This window comes from Neomonachus schauinslandi, chromosome X, assembly GCF_002201575.2.
Source record: "Neomonachus schauinslandi chromosome X, ASM220157v2, whole genome shotgun sequence".
Taxonomy (NCBI): Eukaryota; Metazoa; Chordata; class Mammalia; order Carnivora; family Phocidae; genus Neomonachus; species Neomonachus schauinslandi.
This window is the reverse complement of record NC_058419.1, coordinates 68,832,707-68,854,423: the sequence shown is the minus strand read 5'-3', so window position 1 is coordinate 68,854,423 and position 21,717 is coordinate 68,832,707. Positions and strand designations below refer to the sequence as shown.

At 40.1% G+C, this 21,717-nt stretch overlaps 2 protein-coding genes across 7 annotated transcripts in view; both read right to left on the bottom strand.

The window, feature by feature from the left end:
• The window catches only part of HDAC8 (histone deacetylase 8), a 215,038-nt gene extending 214,317 nt beyond the window's left edge, over positions 1–721 (bottom strand). Inside the window, exon 1 of the mRNA XM_044911727.1 lies at positions 500–721. Coding sequence (XP_044767662.1) covers positions 500–610 — 111 coding nt within the window. The 5' untranslated portion in view covers positions 611–721. The remainder of the gene's footprint in view (positions 1–499) is intronic.
• Positions 722–7,747: 7,026 nt separating this feature from the next.
• The window catches only part of PHKA1 (phosphorylase kinase regulatory subunit alpha 1), a 139,669-nt gene continuing 125,699 nt past the window's right edge, over positions 7,748–21,717 (bottom strand). For 2 of the 6 annotated variants that reach the window (XM_044911546.1, XM_044911550.1), the window contains 8 exons: positions 18,978–19,079; positions 17,977–18,092; positions 17,800–17,838; positions 16,136–16,186; positions 13,679–13,849; positions 11,511–11,564; positions 9,459–9,659; positions 7,748–8,225 (listed from right to left, as the gene is read on the bottom strand). In XM_044911546.1, the coding sequence (XP_044767481.1) occupies positions 8,052–8,225; positions 9,459–9,659; positions 11,511–11,564; positions 13,679–13,849; positions 16,136–16,186; positions 17,800–17,838; positions 17,977–18,092; positions 18,978–19,079 (908 nt within the window). In that variant the 3' untranslated portion in view covers positions 7,748–8,051. The remainder of the gene's footprint in view (positions 8,226–9,458; positions 9,660–11,510; positions 11,565–13,678; positions 13,850–16,135; positions 16,187–17,799; positions 17,839–17,976; positions 18,093–18,977; positions 19,080–21,717) is intronic. The other 4 variants (XM_044911549.1, XM_044911551.1, XM_044911548.1 and 1 more) reach the window with 3 other exon arrangements.

Sequence of the window (21,717 nt, the reverse complement as noted above, 5' to 3'; positions counted from 1 at the left end):
AGAAAAAGAAAAGAAAAGCAAGAAAAAAAAAAAGGCAGAAAAAAATGTCTCTTAAATGTTTAATTCAGAGAAATACCATCAACTTCATCATCCTGAACAAAGAAAGTAACTTTTAACTCCCCTCTTTTTACTTAACAGTTACAATGCACTTTAGACAAATTGCTAAGGCGAAAGCTACCGGGCCTTACGGAGGTGATGGAACATTTCTCTCCTGCAGCGTCTTCCCCACTTCAGGGATCCCTTGTAGTAGAGACACCAACGCCTCAGTGCCATCCCCTCCCCCGCACCCCTACCCCCTCCGGTGCATTGGACGCCCCGCAGATAAATGCTGCGCTCTCAGAAACTATAAGGGAACACTTCTTCCATCACCTGGTGCAGCTGCCCAAATTTCTGCTGATTTTCCCCAGCCCAATCCTCTGCCCCGTCCTAATGCCCTCCGGTCCAACGGCCCCCACCCCCACCCCAGAAGCCCACGGTCTTTTTTCCCCAGCTCTCTTACCCGTTTGGGGACTTTGGCCAGGGAGTCGCACATGCTGACATACTCGGGACTGTAGATGTAAACTGGAGGCAGCGACTGCCCACTGTCCGCCGGTTCCTCCGGCTCCTCCATCTTCCAATTGCAGCCGTTCCGGAGCCACCGTCTGGATCCGGCTTTTTTCGGACTCAACCCGGGCTCCGGTTCCTGCTCCTCTGAACGGCCGCAGCGGTGCTCCCTGGTCAACATTCCCTCCTATTCTCGCTATCGCCAGAGACACTGTCCCAGCTCCCCATCCAATTGAAGGAATGCATGGGCCTTCCCAGGCCAGAACCTCTTCATTTAGTGACCACGGCTCAAAAACGGGAGGTCGGCAAATATAAAAGCCCAAATAGCTGCCAATTAGGATCAATATTTTATGGCACAAATAAGCACGGTCAAAACTAACCATCCTTGTTGCCCTACGGGGCCATTTGAGATGAGGTCAGACCAGCTTTAGAGCATGCTGGGAGATGTAGTTTTGAGGGGTTCGGGTAGCGGAAGAGCCGGGGCTAATTACTAAAATAGCCGCGAATGTGAGTTTTAGCGCTTGAAAAAAAAAAGCAGCCTCAACTCTTTATGAATTGTTTCAATCTGCAAATACAGCCATATAAATATTTAAAAATAGACACAACGTGGCCACCAAGATCCCAGCACCACCCAGCTACATTAGAAAGGCTTTTTTTTTTTTTTTTTTTTTTGCGGAACTAATTAATGGTGTAAAGGGTTTGAAAAGTTTGCACAGTAAATTCTGTACCGCAACTTTAGTTTATTCCTTTTCATCATTAACAATCCATGTCCATGTAAGAGTTAACAATCTCAATAATTTACTCTGGCAAAGCCCATAGCACTTTCCTAAGAGGCTGGCCGGTACTCTGGAAATTGCTTCGTAGATTCCAATCAAGCAAAGATGTCAAATTACTCTTTGAAAATTCATGTGGAGTAAGGGGGGTAAGCAGATACTTTCAGTGATGTTTGGAAACTGCAGCTCCCCTTCCTTCCCTCCTTTTGCTTCTGTAACTATACAAGCGTTACTGACATATTTTAGGTTTAGTGTGAGGGTCTACATTAAACAATATCCTGAAGCGGTTTTAGAATTATCACCAGTATTTCCGGGTTCCTGGCAGCCCCTATGCTATGATGCAAGCTGGCCAATGCCCAAGCCTCCACCTCTCACATCTAACCTGAAGTGACCTACGAACACCCCTCAGACAATCCAATATTCTTACCTCCTTTAAAATCTAACTTGCCTTTTGGACTCTTTAAGCATTTATTGAGCATTGTGATATGCACTTGGATATTTTATCTCATTTCACCTTTGCAAAAGTCCTATGAAAGATGTTGTAATATGTCCATTTTACAGAGGCAGTTTAGAGAAAGGAAATAACTATTCAACGTCACACACTTACTAAGCAGAAAAGCAGGAATTCAAAACCGGGTCTGCCTGACACTGAAGCCTTTGAACATTCCTTTTACTATGTAAACGTCATTCCTCCAGGATGACTTTGTGGTAAATCTAACCTTGCTCAACCCTCCATTTAGTATTCCCTGAATACTTAGCATTCTGGAAATATTTCCCCCCTGTGATGTGTTCTTTAACTAGAATGTAAGCCCTTATGCTTCTTTTATATCTTCCCATAGCAACTAGTTCAAAGTTCTGTGATCATTCAGTCATTCATCAAACATTTATCTGACATCAACTAAATATACACTATGGCTAAGGATTCAGTTCTCAAGATGAATTGCAATCTGATCTCTGCTTTCAAGGAATTTGCATTCTTGTACAGATGAGACAAATACATAAGAAACTGCATGCAATGCAGCAGAGTCAGATAATGAATGTAGGATGCTTAGATTACTTAATAAATAAACATTAAGTATTTAATAAATGGCAACTAGGATTCCTATTCAGTGGCATTTGAGATGGCCTTAGTGCATGGACAGGATTTTACTTGGTGGGGATGAGAGCCAGGGGAGGGCACGCTGACTAGAATCCACAGCATAAGCAAAAACAAAAAGGAGACCATTTCTAGTCAAGTTTAGCTGAAGGGACTGGATCATGAAGGGTTTTGAATGCCAGACCAAAGAGAACAGACTTCACTCTGTGGAAAACGAGGAGACATTTAAACAGAAATCTTAAAAAAAAAAAAAAAAAAAAGATTTCCACAGCAGTGGTGGGTAGAAAAGATTAGCTATTGAAAGACTAGAGGCAGTCAGTGTTGCAATGGTCCACATAAAAAGTAATGATGGTTCAAACTAGCGTATGGGCCACGGGAACACGGAAGCCACTACCCCCGTCCTGGATTGTCATCTCTCACCCAGACTTTCTGCAATATCTAACAGGTTTCTACTTGTACTCTTGCAGAACTACAATCCAGTCTTTTTGCAGCCACCAGAATGAACTTGGAAACAAAAAGTAAATCAGGTCATGTCACTTTTTAAAGGCTCCCCTACCTCATGGTGAGAATCTTTTGAGCTAGGAAGAAGAATGTAACTTTTGGGAATGCCTGTTTGTGGAGGTTAGGAGGAGAAAAAGATGCCAGAAAGGAGACAAAAAAGAAGTAGTTGGGTGAGAACAAGTGTAGTACAGTTTCACAGACATGGAGGGATGATGTGGGTTACAAGAAGGGAGAGGTAGTAACAATGTCATTGCCATTAGGAGCTCACTGATGTTCTAAGAAACAAAAACAAAAACAAAAAACACCACAAGGCAGGGGAGGAAGCCAGACTGCAAGGGGTTAAGGAGTGAAGTCAACACTGTCAAGTGTAGCTTCCTCTTTGAAGAAATTTAACTGTGGAAGGAAGGAGTTAGTAAATCAGGGGATGTAGAGCTCATGAATGATTGTTTTTAGGATAAGAGAAATGCACATATTTACAGACAGAGGGGAAGGAGTCTGTGGGGCTGTAGGAGTTGCCTGAAAGGTGAGAGCATGACAGGCTGGCCATATAAAGAGGAAATGAGATTTGTCCTGGGCTTTCATGGATAGGCAGTGAGAGGAAGAGGGCAGGATACAGGGTGGCTAACTGATGCCCTAAAATCCGGACCAAAATAAGATGACATGAAAATGGATTGTTCTATGTGTTCTTTCAGATCTAGCAACAGGTAGCTGAACACTTCAACACACTTCTAAACTGGAAACAGTATCCTCATTTGGCACACAATGTGGCAAGATGATTCAAGTACAGAGAAAGATAAATTGTTGCAACGAGGCTCTGAAATTGGCAGCATATTCCTGCAGCAAATCTCACAGGGTGGCTGGACCCTTGTTCACGAGTAAAACAGAGCACAAGCCATGCCACAGGTCCCTAACCTCAATTTTCCACATGCTTAATCCCCATATGGTCCCTAAATTGGGAAGAAAACCCTTCCCAAAGCACTGGATTTGCAGTTGGAGGACTTTAAGTTCAAAGGAAGGAGGTTGGATCTTGGCTCCAAAGTTTACTGGTGTGGTGACCCTGGGTAAATTCCTTGACTCACTCTCTTCAACCGTTATTTTGCTAAAAGTAGTTTCTGAACCAGCAAGGTCAGGCTGGGCTATGCCACTTCTTTTGGTGATCTCTCCTGTCTTCACTTGCTGGCAGAAAAAGGCAGAAGGAGAAGCAAACAATTAAAAAGGCACTACTCCTCTGGCTACCTTCTTTGTGCATTTCTGCCCATTGCCCACCGCCCCATACAATCTGCCCACTGATGCCTCAACTGTACTTAACAGACTGACCCTTGTTTTAATGTCTTTTCCTTGGAGAGTGTCATTGTTGAGAATGTGAACTCTAGAGTCAAACTGCTTGGGCTCAAATCCCAGCTCTACCACTTACGAGCTTTTTGATCTTGAGCCATTTGCTTAAGTGCCCAGCACCTCAGTTCCCTCATCTGTCAGATGAGGATGACAACAGTCTCTAATCTCACATGGTAATTGTGAAGACAGGATAACATGGTTCATGCCAGCTACCTTATAACAACGTCTGGCACTTGGTAAGCACTCCAATATTGCTCATCATCTAAGAGGCAATACGCCAAATGTTCCTTAATTTGGGGGAAAGTCTCCCCTCACTGTTTCCTTACCCCCGTACCGCTACTGCAAGAGTATTGTTCGTGGTTTGAGAATAGGTCCTTGGCTTTGAGGCCTAGCCTTAAAAGAAATCAGACTTCTGCTAAATATAGGGCAACCATATCATCCAAACTAGGACACTTTTGAGAGTGACAAAGAGTGCTATTAATAATTATGCTAGGACAACAGGCATAAATGGAGCATGTCCTGGGCAAACCAAGACCTAAGGTCACTCAAGTTTAACAGGAAATGAAGACTGAATGTGGACAACACTGTATTTATCTCCACTGCATTAGTGTACGTACTAGGTGTTTGGTAAGTACAATAGGCGACAGTAGAGGTGGCTAAGAGGTGGCTAAGAACAACAACTTTTGCCCCACCAGTTGCATAAAATTCCCACAGGGTAGTAAAACCTAAGTAACCAGGATGGGACAGGAGACTGGTTCATCCTTACTGCATAAACCCTCACTTGTTACACAAAGGCTAATACATAGTATAAACAAGTTTCTGCTAAATATTTATAGTACTTCGGAGACCAAATTGTTTTTAAGTACCCTCCAGTGGCACAGAAGCACCATTTGCACACAGTTGTAATTCTGAGTCAAAATCGGTCTTATTCATTCATCAGAACAGGTCCCCTATTGTTATGATGAGCTCTGGGTGTTATATGTAAGTGATGAATCACTTAATTCTACTCCTGAAACCAATATTGCACTGTATGTTAACTAATTTAAATAAAAATTTGGAAAAAAAAAAGAACAGGTTCCCTAAAGATGTCAATAAGCCCATTTTAATTTAGTGAGCCTGGTTTGAGTGGGTATGTGTTTGAAAGATAAAAGTGCATTTCTTTAACGTATAATATAGAATTTCTATACTAATATTATTCCACTCAATGAGCTTTGGCTGTACTGTGCAATTAAATAGAGTAGGTAAAATAGAGCCACCAAAGAAACTCCAATCACAAAGACACACATAAAGTTTTGCACACTGGCATGAGGCATGATTTAATTGGACATTCCAATTTTTAATTGTATTTTCAAGACATAAGTGCTTAAAAAAAAAAGAAGGTCCAAGGTGTCTTTTAGTATCATGTGCTTAAAAGGAAGAAAATACAAATCAAGTTTTCCAAAAAGTTGCTTTAAATGTGAAGCCGTGCTGTATGGAGAGCATAGTGATGGACAACTTCGTAAAGCCCGGGGAACTGCAGCCATCAGTATTAGTTGAGGCAACTTAGCTTAGCGTGGCAGAGAGTGGCGGTTCCCCCCCCCCCCCACCCCGTGCCACTCCAGACGTACTTCTTGTGGTTGGGGTAGGCTTGCAGCCAGTGTGGAGACCAACAGTTTCAGCACAGGTTGTAAATTATCTCTATCAGCGACCAGAAAAATCACACGATCCGAAAGCTACTTACTGTGTGTTTCCATTTGCTCTAAGAGACATACTAAAAAGGTCGGCCATCCTCTCTCACTTCCACTCGCCTGTTTTCTATCACCCTACTTCCTATGCGCACTTATTCATGTACTCAAAAGATTGTCAATGGTTCTATGAGAATGGTTGAGAGAGCTCCCCATCCCCATCCCTGGAGAGAAATCTGAAAAATCTGAGAGAAAGGACAGGATTGAAGTAGGGAGTTACCTGAGTGCAAACAGGGAAATGAATAGAGTCTTTACACATAAATAAGGGGAAGGAGAGTGCTATGGACTGGATGTGTGTTTCCCTCCGAAATTCATACCTTGAAGTCTTAATCCCCAACGTGATGGTATTTGGAGGTGGGGGCCTTTGGAAGGTAACAAGGATTAGATGAAGTCACAAGGGAAGAGTTCCCATGACAAAATTAGTGCACTTATTGAGAAGGAGAAGAGACGAGAGTGCCCGCCCTCCCCCCCTTTCTCGGCCATGTGACGACACAGCAGGAAGGTGGCCATTTGCAAACCAGGAAGCCAGTCCTCACCAGGGACTGAATCTGCTGGCAATCTTGGACCTCTCAACCTCCAGAAACGTGAAAAATAAATGTTTGTGGTCTAAGCCACCTGTTCTACAGTCTTTTGTTACAGCAGCCTGAACTAAGGCAGAAAGTTAGGAGAAGTGTTCTTCAAACAAGGCTACCTTAACATGGGACTAGGGAAAAGAACTTAAGGATTCCTCCATTACCCTCGGGGTGTCAGCCCTGGGGGGCCACGGTCACCACCATCCGCGTAACAAACACATATTTACATAGCCTGCCCAATGTAGATACAGATAGATATACAGAAACATCGAAACTATTTACATTCAGAAAAATTCCCATGTATGCTTAGACACGCACCCAAATGCAGGCATTTACAAGAAACAGATAGATGCCCACGGATATCAAAATACACATAGCTACGAACACTCACTAGAATCAGGGAGTGAAAATGCAAGTGAGGAGTTTAAGAACAGATGGGAGGGCAGTGAGTTGGTGGGTCCGGGGTTGGATGCTGGAGAAAGTGAGTAGGCGAGTGAGACAGAGACAGGTAAGGACCACCAAGGAAGGACTGCTTGGGAAGGCAGCTGTAGACTAGACTGCTGGATTCCTGTTTGCCAAAGACAGAGACTTCAATTGCCGTGCGTGCTGTGTGTCGGCCCACTCTTCAGAGGCAAAAGTTGGGTGCACAAGGCTCTCTTCAGGGCACTAACCTACCTCTGATTCCCTCTCTGCTCCCCAAGTGTAAGACACCACACAGCCATCTTCTCCCTTCGTTCTGGGAATCGGGCTCCTGACTCCTGGGTTATTCTGCACTTTCTGCTACAAATACATCTCGGAGTACCAGCCATCTTCATACAATGTGATTTCAGTTATTAATACAGAAATTCTTACGTATAGATGCTGCACTAGCATTTTTTGATATTTCCCCAAAGGGAGAGTAGCAATTATGTATGTGGATACAGAGAAGGCAAGAACAGGGATGATAATTCTATACAGAAAGGAGTTCATCACTCTGTGGGGGGCAACATGTGAGTAAAGAAGGAAACCATGACCTGGTGCTCTCTTTTCCCCAGAAAAGGCACTTAGAATAGACACTTCCAAGTTATGGCAGTATAAAAATCCAGCAATTTAGGGTTTACCCACTTGAAAGAATGTCCCAAAGCACCCATCACTCATTCACACAATGAAACTACACATGAGAAAAACCAAACTTTAGTAGTAAGTTATTATTAATACCTGCTCTCCAAACAGTACTTAGAAAACTACGTTTGTAACAGACCTAGAGAATAAAAACACATGCAAACTCTCAGGAACTATGAAAGAATTAAGGCCTACGATGGAGTGCCTGGTGGGGAGCATGTTCCCCCAGGCCAGGGTTCACTTCTAAAGCAATTAGTTTGTCGAAAACGTTCACTCCTCTTGGGTGGGATGGGGTGGAAAGGGGCAGGGGAGGAGTGATCAGGCCAACACGTTTCAGTCTCATGCACAATCAACCGAAGCAGGAACGAGCTGTCAAAAGGCTCCCAGCAGCCAGGGCCCAAAGGCCTCACTGCATGGCGCAGATGCTGTGGGGCAGGAACTCCTGCACGTAGGTGGCGGCTGCCTTGGAGAGGTAGGTCATGGTGCCAAACCTGCCACTGGGTGCACTGTCATACAGAAGAGTACAGATGCCAGACGCGGGATCCTTGGCCAACATGGTATCATCTGCACCGAGGGTTTTCTGTTTGGTTTTTAAGGGTGGGAGAACACAGGGGAAAGGCAAGATTACTAATCTACTGATTAAAGTCCTGATTAGGATAACTCTGAGCCTCCTCCCCATTGCCAACTACTTGGGTCTTAGGTTGTGTAGGTAGGAAGGGATCAGAGTTTGGCACAAACTGTTGAATATGGATTTCTGTACATGCATTTTTCACTAGATTCCCCCAAATCCTATGGCATTATTTGTAAAGAAGTGATTGTGTAGAAGTTTTGAAAGTTAAAGATAACAGTTAATTGAACGAGTTGGGTCTGTTAAGGGTCAAATGTTAATACCAACAAATCACCCCAGAGGGACTTTGGTCTGAATCTTTCTAGTACCACTGATTTCAGCTCGTATTATTTTATCTTGCATTTGATCCTGATTTCTTTCTAAGTCAACTTAATTCAAATAGACTGTAAGCTTTCCAAGCTAGAGCCTACGCCTAAAAGGGATCACATTATCCGATACATGGAAGAGTATCTTTTCTGGGGAAAAGAGAGCAATCCAGAATATTTAAAATTAGGACTGTCCTGGAAAATCAAAATAATTGTGATTTCTTTTGCATTCCCCCACAGTGCCAAATAGAATGAAACACCTATTGTATATTTTGGAGATTTTCCTACTGACAAGAGTGCATGCCCTTCACCTTAGTATTCCTACTCTTCATCTGGGAAACATTTGGAAAGCTTTCAATAAGTAGTTTGCATTTATTAAATGTGGTTAATTTCCTGGAAGAAGGTATGTTGAGAAAAATTTTTTAAATGTAGAATTAAAAGTTTCACTTTAATATTTTCCTATAGGTAAGTAGCAAATGCAAAAACAAAACCAAACCAAGGTAAAATCAAACCTTCTCTTTTCCTTAAAAGTCCAAAAAAGGATATGCTATCCAATAGTCTCTTATTAAGTCCTTCTTGCTACACAAAGTCATGTGATAAGAAGAATGAAATATGATGTAAAGCATAAAAGCCTCCTGAGTTCCAGGCAACTTTACCATCTAATACAGTCGCAAAACACTTGGTGAAACATGGAGGTCATCCCACCGCCTACTTCTTTTGCCATCAGAGCTCAGAGCCACTCACTACAAAGGGGGACCAGAAAAGAGCTGAGGAAGAGGGCGCAAAAGAGTGACCTTGGCTTCATGAAGCTCTCTGAGTGCAGTCAGGTTAGTGTCGGACATTCCCCTTCGAGAAAACAACCGGGTTGCCATTTGCCTACCTGTTCTTGAAGGAACAAGTCATTAGCAATATGCACTATTTTTTCCACGGCAATGATGCTTCCTATGCTATGAATTTCAATATCTGCCATCATAGTGAGGACAAGGATGGCTTCAACCAGAAGCTGGCGGTACTCGGGCTGAGGTACACGATTCAGGACAGACTCCACATGAACAGAGAATTTAATCTCGCCTGGAGTCATCTGTGATAGAGAAAAAGAAAATCAATTCCTAAGCACTCATCACTGGGGAGGCATCAATCACCTATTCTGAAAGGCAGTAAAAGCAATGTAGCCAAGAGTGCTGCTCAGTCTCCTTCAAAGTACCTGAGTGAGTATAAATTGGTTCAATCTTTTTGGAAGGCAGTCTGGTGGCGCATAACAAGAGTCATAAAAGTGTCAGTGCCCTCTAACCCACAATCCTATTTCTGAGAGTTCGTCCTAAGTTAATAATTCAAGAGAGGGGGAAAAAAAAAGCCCCATGTGCAAGAGTGTTTATAGCAGCATTAGTCACAAGTGTAAAACTAAAAGTAATCTGAACACGGGAATGGTTGTGTAAATAATGGCACATCATGGTACAGCAACTTCATGAGTTTTTATAGAGTCATTTGAGAGAATAAATATGACGACTGTGCATAAAAGAAAAATCTAAGTGGAACTTAAAGTCGTATTTACATGATGACTAGAATTATGTAAAACAGTTATATCCTGTTAGATTAAAATGGGCAGGAAGAAATAAAAAGTTATTTTAGGGTGAAGGGGATTGAGGGATAAGTTTGGGTAAAACAGTATTGAGTATATACTTTACAGTGGCACTGGAGATTTGGACTTTAAAGACCAGGGTTCAAGTCCTGTCTTTGCCAGTTACTAGTTCTATGACCTTGAACAGTTTGTTTCCCTAAATTTGTTTCCTTATCTGTAAACCGGGAACTATGATCCCTTCCTTGGCTGTCTCACATACCTGTGTGAAGGTACTTTGGAGACTCGTAAAGGTACCATTCAGGTATGCATTGTTATTAATTATACTAACATTCTGATCATGCTTAAAAGCAGAGAAAGGACAAATAGAGGTCACAGTGTTCTTTATTAGAGAAGAGGCCTCTAGGCAAGAGTAAAGCCCTGAAGCATAGCATTAGCTTTCTGTACCAGCCCGTCCAGCCATCATCTGCAACAACCCAGTGTTTTGGAGAATTTTCCCACTATCCAATCTTACAATTCCTAATTTGCTAATTCTAGTTCCTTTGTTGGTTTTGTATAAAGGCGATTCTTTATCATTTCTATGTGATTGGGCGAGAAGGGAAATATAAAGGTACCCGATAATATATGTGTGTGGTTCACGGCAATGTTTTCCAACCATGGTTATCTATCAGACTCATTCTAAAGATTTTTTTTTTTTAAGTACAGATGCTCAGGCCCCATCCCTAGAGATTTTAATCCACTAAGTTGGAGATGGGCGCTCAGGTTGCTGTGACACATAGTTCGAGCTAAGGACCACTAGTTCAACATCTAAAAGTCTACAAGCATCCTACTAGAGAAAGGTGGGGGGTGGGCGCCTGGGTGGCTCAGCTGTTAAGCATCTGCCTTTGGCTCAGGTCACGATCCTGGGATCGAGCCCCGCATTAGGCTCCCTGCTCCCTCTCCCAATCCCCCTGCTTGTGTTCCCTCTCTTGCTGTCTCTCTCTCGGTCAAATAAATAAAAATTAAAAAAAAAAAATCTAAAAAAAAAAGAGAAAGGTTGGGATGAGAAGGATGGGGAAATGAGAGACATTCTTAGATCTCTATCTTGACTGCCCTCTCCAACTCTGGCCACACTCACATAAACCAGCCTAATTTAGTCAACCACTAAACGAGGCTGTCCTTATATAATTAATATAACACATAATTGCTCTCTCATGTTCCCATTCTGTTTTTAAAAAACATTCTCTCCTTTCCTCCAATGCACTTCATTTTTAGTTGATTTGGAGTCATAGAACCATTACTTTGAAAAATGATCCCTGAAATACTTGAGCTACACAAACTATCAATCACACAAATGCGAAAGACACAGAATCTCACCTCTCTAGTGGTTGAAGAAGGAAGCACAAAACCTTCCACAGAGAGTCCGTGACACTGCAAAACAGCAAAAACATGTTGTCACTAAGGATATGCTGACAACTGGGGGCCTGTAAGAAGACACTTAGTATTTCTGAGTGTGTTCCATCAGGTAGATGCTGAGTAATCGCAGGCCAGTGGAAGGCCCTGCAGCCCAAGTGTCCTTGCCAAGCGGTTGTGATTACTATGTGGCAAGAATCAGGGGTGGACTACAGGACATGCAAGATTTACCCTCTATTTAAAGGAATGGAAGGGATAGAGAAGGTCTACCTTCTGGGAGAGACTAACCCCAAAGATTCAGAGACTACCCAAGAGGATATCATGCTAGGTCCCAGACTCATCACAAATTAGCTTTCAGAAAGATGTTTAGGCTGAAGAAAACTCAAAAGCTGCATTTGCAGACATGTATTACTCCATTTTCTAGTGAAGCGTCCCCCCGTCAGCACCCTTGATGATGCCCTCACCCTGCTGTACTTTTTTCCATAGTACTTGTCATCTTTTAACATTCTAGATAATTTACTTATTTAGTATGTTTATTATTTATTGCTTGTCTCTCCCTAGCAGAGTGTAAGTTCCATAAGGACAGAGACTGTTGTCTATTTTGTTCTTTGCTGTATCGCTGTGAGCACCTAGGACACTGCCTAGTGCAACAGCGGATGCTCAAGAAATAGTACAGAAATGAATGATATTTCATCTTCTCTCTCACCATCAACTCAATTATTAAAGAGCAATGGGAATTAATGACTTGCTATTTTAGATGTTAAGTAAATCAAACAATACACAGTAAGCCACAGACAAAGATTCCAACCCCCAGACACTTCCATCTCATGTTCCATATGCCAAATAACAGTCTTTGTACAGAGAATTACCAGCTTGCAAACATATGTGCAAAGTAATTATGTTACATTCATACTCTAAAAGGAATGGAATGACAAAGCAGAGGGCATTTGTTTTTCCTCTTATATGAGGGTTCCAAGTCCAGGTTTTGATTCTACCACAAAATAGTCAATCTTCCCAGTCATATTTAAATGTTCCTTTTCTTGTAGTCTCAAGGCCTTGTGGTTTTGCACCTTTATCATAACACATCTTCGCTTTGCATCATAGCTGCTATTTATGAAGGTAACTATGGATTAAACTCCCTGGTGACAAGAACACATACCTTCCATGGTATCTGCGGCAGAAGAGCACTTACTACATGTCTGTGAAATTGAATTGCCATAGCCCAGGCATAACTGTGCAGATAAAATACCTGTCTGTAGAGGTTAGACGGAGGAAAGCAAGTTTTAAGTACTCATTGAAAAGAAGATTGCCAGAGCTGGTAGTCTGAGGATTCAACTTCTAGCTTTCCAAAAGATCACCTGTTTCTGTCCCTGGGAGACTATCAGTGTGCTAAGGGGAGAAACGTAACTAAAGGTTTTGAAGTCCTGGATGATATTTCTTTCAGGTCCTTGCCAAGGGTGACAAAGCTGAAAGTGGCACCCAAGAGACTATAAATGAGACCTATGAACGAGTACAGTGGACTTCTCGGCCCTCTAAAGCTGTCACAATCATAATGGTGTGATGTCCCCTTAACTGTCTTTGGCAAGCTAGGCCTTTGAAAGAAAAACAAAAATTGGTCATGCCAATAGAGTCTTTGGACCATTAGCATCGTTATGATCTTGCATTTATTTAGTAGTTTTCATCCAAGAAAAAAATATAAGTAATAGCTCCTTACACTAACTCCCCAGATACCACAGTCATTTTACAATAGCGTTAGCACATTGCTACAGAAAACATTTCCACTCTACAGTAGCTACAAAGAAAGTGGCTCTTTGTTGCCAAATTTGATAAATGTATCACAATGTCCAACAATGCTCAACTATGGCCAAAAGCAGAGAAGCCATGATTTTTGAAATCTAATTTATAAACAACACCATAGCCATAGCAACAATAATAGAAAGAGACTGAATCATAAATAGTATCAAAATAACGAATCAACTTTGTTAATTAGGTCTTCTTCTAGGTTTTGTCCATATGAGCATATGACATTTATATAATTGTGGTGACGTCACAGTCATGTCATATCTCGGCCAAGGAGACTGAGGATATCAAGGGGGGAAAATAAAGAGATGTCTACAATGTGTTATTCTCACCTTCTGTAAAACTTTCCATACTTTTTGATAAAATCCAACTGGGACTCTGTTCAGTGCTCCATCTAGCCTTCTTCGGCGTTGCCACTGACCTTGACGATTATCTTTAGATGTCTGTTGAGCATATGCACGAGGAAAGGACCGACTACTTGAAGCCACAGGTGTTCCAGGTGACTTGGGACAAAAGGAGAGGAAAGAACATAAAGCAAAAGTCATCTCTGTTCCTCTGAACAGAATAATAAATACACTGTAGAATTAGAAACCACATAATAAGTGTAACATCCAAGATAAAGAGATTACAGTGAAGCCAGTAGACAATGTAAATGGATACAATCCTTTTTAGAAAGCAATCTAGTGATACTTAAAAGGAGCCATAAAAATACTGATCATCTGGGAGGTTTATAGCTGTCTCTTTACTTGGTTATCTCTCTGTTAAACTTCTAGCTGTTCTATGGCTTAGTTTGTTGCTTTCAACACAAGCCTCAATCAAATTAAAAGAACTGAAATCAGACAAAGCACGTTCTCTGATTACAATGAAATTAGAAATTAGTAACAGAAGGAAATTTAGGAAATTTACAAATATGTGGAAATTAGACAATACGCCCCTAAATAACTGGTGGTTTAGGAAAGGAATCACAAGGAAAATTAGAAAACACTGAGATAAATGAAAACACAACATACCAAAACTTAAAGGATGCAGCTAAAACAGTGCTTAAAGAGAAATTTATGTTATAAATACTTGTATTAAAAGAGAAGTAGGGGCGCCTGGGTGGCTCAGTTGGTTAAGCATCCAACTTTTTATTTTGGCTCAGGTTATGATCTCAGCGTTATGAGATCAAGCGCTGCATCATTCTTTGTGCTGGGAGTGGAGCCTGCTAATGATCCTCTCTCTTCCTCTCCCTCTGCCCCTTCCCCCACTTGTGCGCGCTCTCTCTCTCTCTCTCTCTCAAAAAAAAGATGTTTTTTACTCTTGCTACTTTTGATCAGCATTGTACCAGAGGTTCTAGCCAGTGATATTAAGCAAGAAAAGGAATAAAAATCATCCAGAATGGAAAGGAAGAAGTAAAACTACATCTGCAGATGACATGATCTTATATAGAAGGAATTCACAGAAAAGCATTAGAATACATGAGCTCAGTAAAATTGTACAAGATCAATATAAAAATCAATTGTATTTCTAAATAGTAGCAATCAATAATCTGAAAATGAAATTAAGAAAACAATCTCATTTAAAATAGCATCTGGGGGCGCCTGGGTGGCTCAGTTGTTAAGTGTCTGCCTTCAGCTCAGGTCATGATCCCGGGGTCCTGGGATGGAGCCCTTCATTGGGCTCCCTGCTCCACAGGAAGCCTGCTTCTCCCTCTCCTACTCCCCCTCCTGCGTGTGTTCTCTCTCTTGCTGTGTCTCTCTGTCAAATAAATAAATAAAGTCTTAAAAAAATAGCATCTGAGAGAATAAAATACGTAGGAATAAATTTAACAAAAGAAGTTGTAAAACATATACTCTGAAAACTTTAAGACATGTTGAAAGAAATTAAAGAATGGAAAGAAATCCCATGTTCATAGGTCAGAAAACTTAACATTGTTAAGATGGCAATACTCTTGAAATTTATCTGCAGAATCAACACAATCTTCATAATCCCAACTGGGTTCTTTGCAGAAATTGACAAGCTTACGCTAACATTCATATGGAAATTCAAGGGACCCATGATAGCTAATACAATCTTAAAAAAAAAAAAGACCAAAGTTGGAGTTGCCTTAATCTCTTCAGTTTAAGAAATCTGAAATCATAGGCCATTATATTATGAATCATTGATTTAAACCAAGGAAATTTAATTGGAGATCAGTCTTCCTAAAATGTAACCTTCATGAGGGCAAGGACCATATCTGTTTTGTTCTCTATTGTATTTCCAGTGCCTGGCACGAAATTGGCACTCAATTAATATTTACTAGATAAATTAATAATCAGAATAATAGCCGATCCAGTGGTTTTCAAACTTAAAAGTGCATCAGAATCACCTAGAAAGCTTATTAAAACACAGATTGCTAGGCCTCACCCAAGCCTTTCTGATTCAGTAGGCCTAGGGTGGGGACAAAGATTTTACATTTTTAAGAAGTTCCCAGGGGATGCTGATACCATCTAGCACAGTGCCTGGCACATAGTAGGCATGCAATTAATTAGAGTAGTCGAAAGAATAAATGTATAAACAGACACTTAACAAATACTTATTAAATTGAATTTTACTTTCTGAAATGGAAAAGAGGCTGGAGTTGAACCCCCTTCCCTGCCCTCTTGGGAAAACAAATGGAAAGATTTTTACCCCCATATATGAAGTTGATTTATACTTATTTTAGTTCTTGATTCATTTGTTTATCTTTTCAGTCAGTCAGTATATGTCATGACTTATGTAACAGCACACTCAAAGCACTTGTGATTGGTATATAATATAACAGCAGTTACCAGAAAAGACGGTGACATCAAATCTATACCCAAGGGATGACCACCACTGGACTATAAAAAAAAAATTGAGAAAATAAGATTTTAAAAGGGATGAGGCAAGGCAAACATTCTTTGTGTTTTTAAAAGTTATTAGTAGAGTAAAATTACAGACAATTCATGTCCCTAGCCAGCATGTTATTTAAAAAGCTGATAAATAGCCTTACTCTAGGGGAAAAAAACCAACAGCAAACTATGTTTAAAAATATTTTTTCCATGATCAGAAAAAAGGGCATTGGTGAGTGGTAGAGAAAAGGACTTAAACAATACAAAATACCAGAGAGGCAGGTAAGGATGGAAATCAATAATTAGAAATTAGAAAGTAATGAACATTTAGGGCTCTCAATCCTCGAAATTACAGTCCTAATGATCTGGGCTCTTGCAGTCCTATAGGTAGTGGATGTGTAAAAAAAAGAATTAAATGATATAGCTGGATAGGTCAAGTTCTTAATATCATAGTAATCTAGCTGGGAACATGGACTTCAAGTTCTAAACATATAATGAACTTGTAAGTAATACTGTGTGACAATAAACAACTGTAAAATGTTTAACCAATCACCCTTGGCCAAAACAGGGATTGTTTACCAACATCAGTTTAACTCTTCAGTATGAAGCATAGTTCTTTCACCTTTCAGATAGGAAAATGTTCAGATTATCCAAATATTCTGTGAAAAAACATGTAGTAGTGAACATTTTTCTATTACAAAGCCCTTTCTTAGTCCATTCAGTTCTTGCCCTTGCATAATATAAATCTGAAAAGTTTCCTTCAAATTGAACTTCAAGCATTGGCTTCATTCTTGTCCTAAATGGTCTGGACTCCTACAAAACCCCAAACAAATAAAATTTCCATTTGGCCTCTCCTCCTCTGGATGGGCTTTAATTCTTCAAGCTACTGTAAATCAATTTTGAAGGCAGGAGGAGTAGTTTTAAGATTTTCATAAAAAGCGCTACTAGGGGAGACCAACTCAGTACCTTCTCAACTCAGAGACCCTGAAATCACATGATTTCCCAGAGTTTTGAAAGAAGCTATGGAAGCTTATGTTAAGTATTTCATCGTAGAGCACAAAAATTTGCCTATTCTCATCTGCAGGGTAAGAGGCAACCAAAAAAAAAAAAAAAATGAGTAAGAGGCTACAGTATGATATTTGAAGACTCCCACCAACTCCAGGGTGATTTAGATGTTTCTTCCTCTATGTGTCCATACACTTTTTGTCTACCTCTATCATGACAATGATAAAAATCTAATTTGGGGACAATGCCTGAAAGTAGATTTTTAAAAAGGCTCTCACCTAATCTGGTGTTCTCTCTAGTACCTGTTCTTAAAAGTAAGGAATTGAAGTCTAGTTTCATAAAGAAAATTAAGTCCAAAATTACATGTTAATTCTAACAAGAGGAATTCAGGGTTTTATTTTCTTATTATCAGAAACAAATTACTTCCCTCCTAAAATTAGCAAAATAGTTTGGTCCAGAAAAGGAAAGCTATCTGTAAAATGAATGCTATGAAGGAGAATCAAACAAGCTGCTGTGTGGTTTGTTATCTTATTTGTAAAAAGGCCATGAACTCATGCATGTCATATACATGACTAAAGGTAGGTTAAATTATGTTAAAGCGTCCCTAGTTGTTTCACCTGACTCTCAGTTGAGATAGATAGTCTATGAAATTCCACCTGAAAAAAAAATTGGCTCTGATTAAATGCAGGATATGAAACAAAATAAATGATCCCAACAAAGTCTGATTCCAAAAGAATGTTCTTGAGCATGACAATATCCCAGCTCATCTCCCAAGATATCCCAAGATGTCTTACCTGCTTTATCTCACTTTTTAACTGCATTATCCCAGTTCGTTCTGTTTTGGTTGCCCCAACAGCACCAATCTCGTGGATAGAAATAGCAGGGCTAACATTTGAATCGGTGGGACGAACTATATAGCATGACAGGTTAAAGAGAAAGAGAGAGGATAATCAGGTGCCAATTATTTTGCTCCACCACACTTAAAAGACTTAGATATGTGTCCTCCTTTTATATTAATAGTAATCAAAAGCAACCAACCAACTATAACCTTGCTATTCAAAGTGTGGTCTATCAGCATCACCAAGGAGCTTGTTAGTAGAATCTTGGGTCACCCTCCAGGCCATCAGTTTGCATGTTAGCGAGTCCCCCAGGTGATTCTTATGCACAGTAAGGCTTGAGAAGCACTGCTTTATAACTTTCTTTTACCACTCTGGGGTCTAGTATCCATCGTCTGACATTATATATTTATTTTATCCTAAGCCTAAAAGTTGAGCATGAGAGATAACCTTTTTAATTTGCCCTGTTTTAGGTACATTATACCAAATACCACTGCCAAACCACCAAGTGCAGGTGGAGGATTAATTTGTGACGGACCCCAAGATGTGTCTGAATTCAAAGGTGAAAGGATATGTCAGATGCACCGTAACAACTACATACACATAGACACATCACTGTAAATGCTACTGAATTACTGCCAAATGGAATACAAGAAAGTTTCAAGTTATATGGGTTGTTAGTTGTCCTAAAGTATAGATTTAGGATAATGTAAAGGAATAGATAGTTCAAAACAAAACATGGTAGCAATCCACTTAGGTGATATATCATTTAAGGAGAAAAAAGAGACATACAGTAGTTTCCAAATTTTGTTCCAGAAGACAGCTTTGCTTTTAACTGTTGCATATAATGGGGTCCTATTTAGTTGGAGGAAAGGTTCCTCTGATAAAAGAAAAACATTTTAAAATCAATGAAATGAAACTAACACTCTGAAATGGAAATGCCATTACTCAAATCTTACCACTTCGTTCCACTCCAAACTCTTTGCCACTGAGAATGTGATGCAGGAGGTTCTTTAAGGCCGAAGGACTGAGATTCATTAGGCTGTCTGTGGCTTCCTCAGCTAGTCATCAGAAATGTTAGGACATTGTTAGTGTATAGAAATGCAACTGATTTCTGTGCATTGATTTTGTATCTTGCCACGCTGCTGAATTCCTGTATGAGTTCTAGCAATTTTGGGGTGGAGTCTTTTGGGTTTTCCACGTAGAATGTAATGGCATCTGCAAAGAGTGAGAGTTTGACTTCTTTGCCGATTCGGACGCATTTTATTTCTTTTTGTTGTCTGATTGCTGAGGCTAGGACTTCTAGTACTATGTTGAACAATACTGGTGAGAGTGGACATCCCTGCTGTGTTCTTGACCTTAGGAGAAAAGCTCTCAGTTTCTCCCTGTTGAGGATGATATTCGCTGTGGGTTTTTCACATATGGCTTTTATGATATTGAGGTATGTTCCCTCTATACCTACACTATAGAGAGTTTTAATCAAGAAAGGATGCTGTAGTCTGTCAAATGCTTTTTCTGCATCTATTGAGAGGATCATATGGTTCTTGTCCTTTCTTTTATTAATATGGTGTATCACGTTGATTGGTTTGCGAATGTTGAACCACCCTTGGCGCAAAGGCAAGGGAAGCAAAAGCAAAAATGAACTATTGGGACTTCATCAAGATAAAATGCTTTTGTACAGCAAAGGAAACAGTCAACAAAACTAAAAGACCATCTACAGAATGGGAGAAGAAGATATTTGCAAATGACATATCAGATAAAGGGCTAGTATCCAAAATCTATAAAGAACTTATCAAACTCAACTCCCAAAAAACAAATAATCCAGTCAAGAAATGGGCAGAAGAGGTGAACAGACATTTCTCCAAAAAAGACATACAAATGGCCAATATACACATGAAAAAAATGCTCAACATCCCCCAGCACCGGGGAAATACAGATCAAAACCACAATATGTGGGGCGCCTGGGTGGCTCGGTAGGTTAAGTGTCTGCCTTTGAGTCAAGTCATGATCTCAGGGTCCTGGGATCAAGCCCTGAGTCGGGCTCCCTGCTCAGTGGGGAGGCTGCTTCTCCTTCTCCCTCTGCCCCTCCCCCCACAACTTGTGCGCTCTCTCTCTCTCTCTGAAATAAATAAAATCTTAAAAAAAAAAAAACCACAATGAGATACCACCTCACACCAGTCAGAATGGCTAAAATTAACAAGTCAGGAAACAACAGATGTTGGTGAGAATGTGGAGAAAGGGGAACCCTCCTACACTGCTGGTGGGAATGGAAGCTGGTACAGCCACTCTGGAAAACAGTATGGAGGTCCCTCAAAAAATTGAAAATAGAGCTACCCTTTGATCCAGCAATTGCACTATGGGTATTTATCCAAAGGATACAAACATGGTGATTCGAAGGGGCACCTGCACCCCAATGTTTACAGCAGAATTATCAACAATAGCCAAATTATGGAAAGAGCCCTAATGTCCATCAACCAATGAATGGATAAAGAAGTGGAATAGATATACAATGGAATATTACTCAGCCATCAAAAAGAATGAAATCTTGCCATTTGCAATCATGTGGATAGAGCCAGGGAGTATTATGCTAAGTGAAATAAGTCAGAGAAAGACAAATACCATATGATTTCACTCATATGTGGAATTTAAGAAACAAAACAGATGAACACAGGGGAAAAAGAGAGAGAAAATAGACTCTAAACTATAAAGAACAAACTGAGGGTTACTAGAGAGGATGGGTTAAATGGTGATGGGCATTAAGGAGTACACTTGTAGTGAAGAGCATTGGGTGTGGTATATAAGTGATGAATCACTAAATTCTAGACCTGAAACTAATATTACACTGGATGTTAACCAACTGGAATTTAAATAAAAACTTGAAAAAGATAAAAAATAATCACAGTTATTAAGAGCTTACTACATGTAGGTCATAACTTTAAACAATGTTAGTAACAAACAGTTACGACATGTACTTGACCTTGAGAAGCTGAACAGCTATTTGGGACAGATTACACATGTAAACAAGATAAACAATAATAAAACATGTTAGTACTAAGTACCAAATGAGAAGTATAGACAATAAATGCTTTGGAAATCAGAGGAGACATCAATCTCCAAGGATGGTGACTGATAAAATTAGCGGGAAATACTGTGAAAGTAGGAGGTAAGGTTGTTGAGGTTTTGAATATCAGAACCAGGGATCTTGACTTTATTGTATGAGAAGTAAAGGGCCTTGGTTTTGATGAAGCCACAGGGAAAAAAAGATCAGTAATAGGCAATTAAAGGAAAGTGAAGAATGTCTGGTTTTTTTTTCTTTGTTGAGGTTTATTATTAAATAATTAGACCCTAATAAAACATCCCTGCATACCATAGCTAGAGAATATATATATATGTGTATATACAGACATATGTGTGTGTGTGTGTGTGTGTATGTATAATGCAATACATGTAATCCATAACAATGTGCTAAACTGGAAATCATTTGGAATCAGGCAGACTTGGACTCAAATTGTACTATTTACTAGGCAGGTAAAGTTACTATGTAACTTTAGGCAAGTTATTTAATCTCTCTGAGATTCAGATGATTTATTTAAAAGAGGAACAAAAATATCTTCTCCAGAGGGTAGTCATAAGGATTAAATGAGATAATGTTTGTAAATATAAAGCAAAAAAGCACAGAGTCTGACATATGGTAGATAG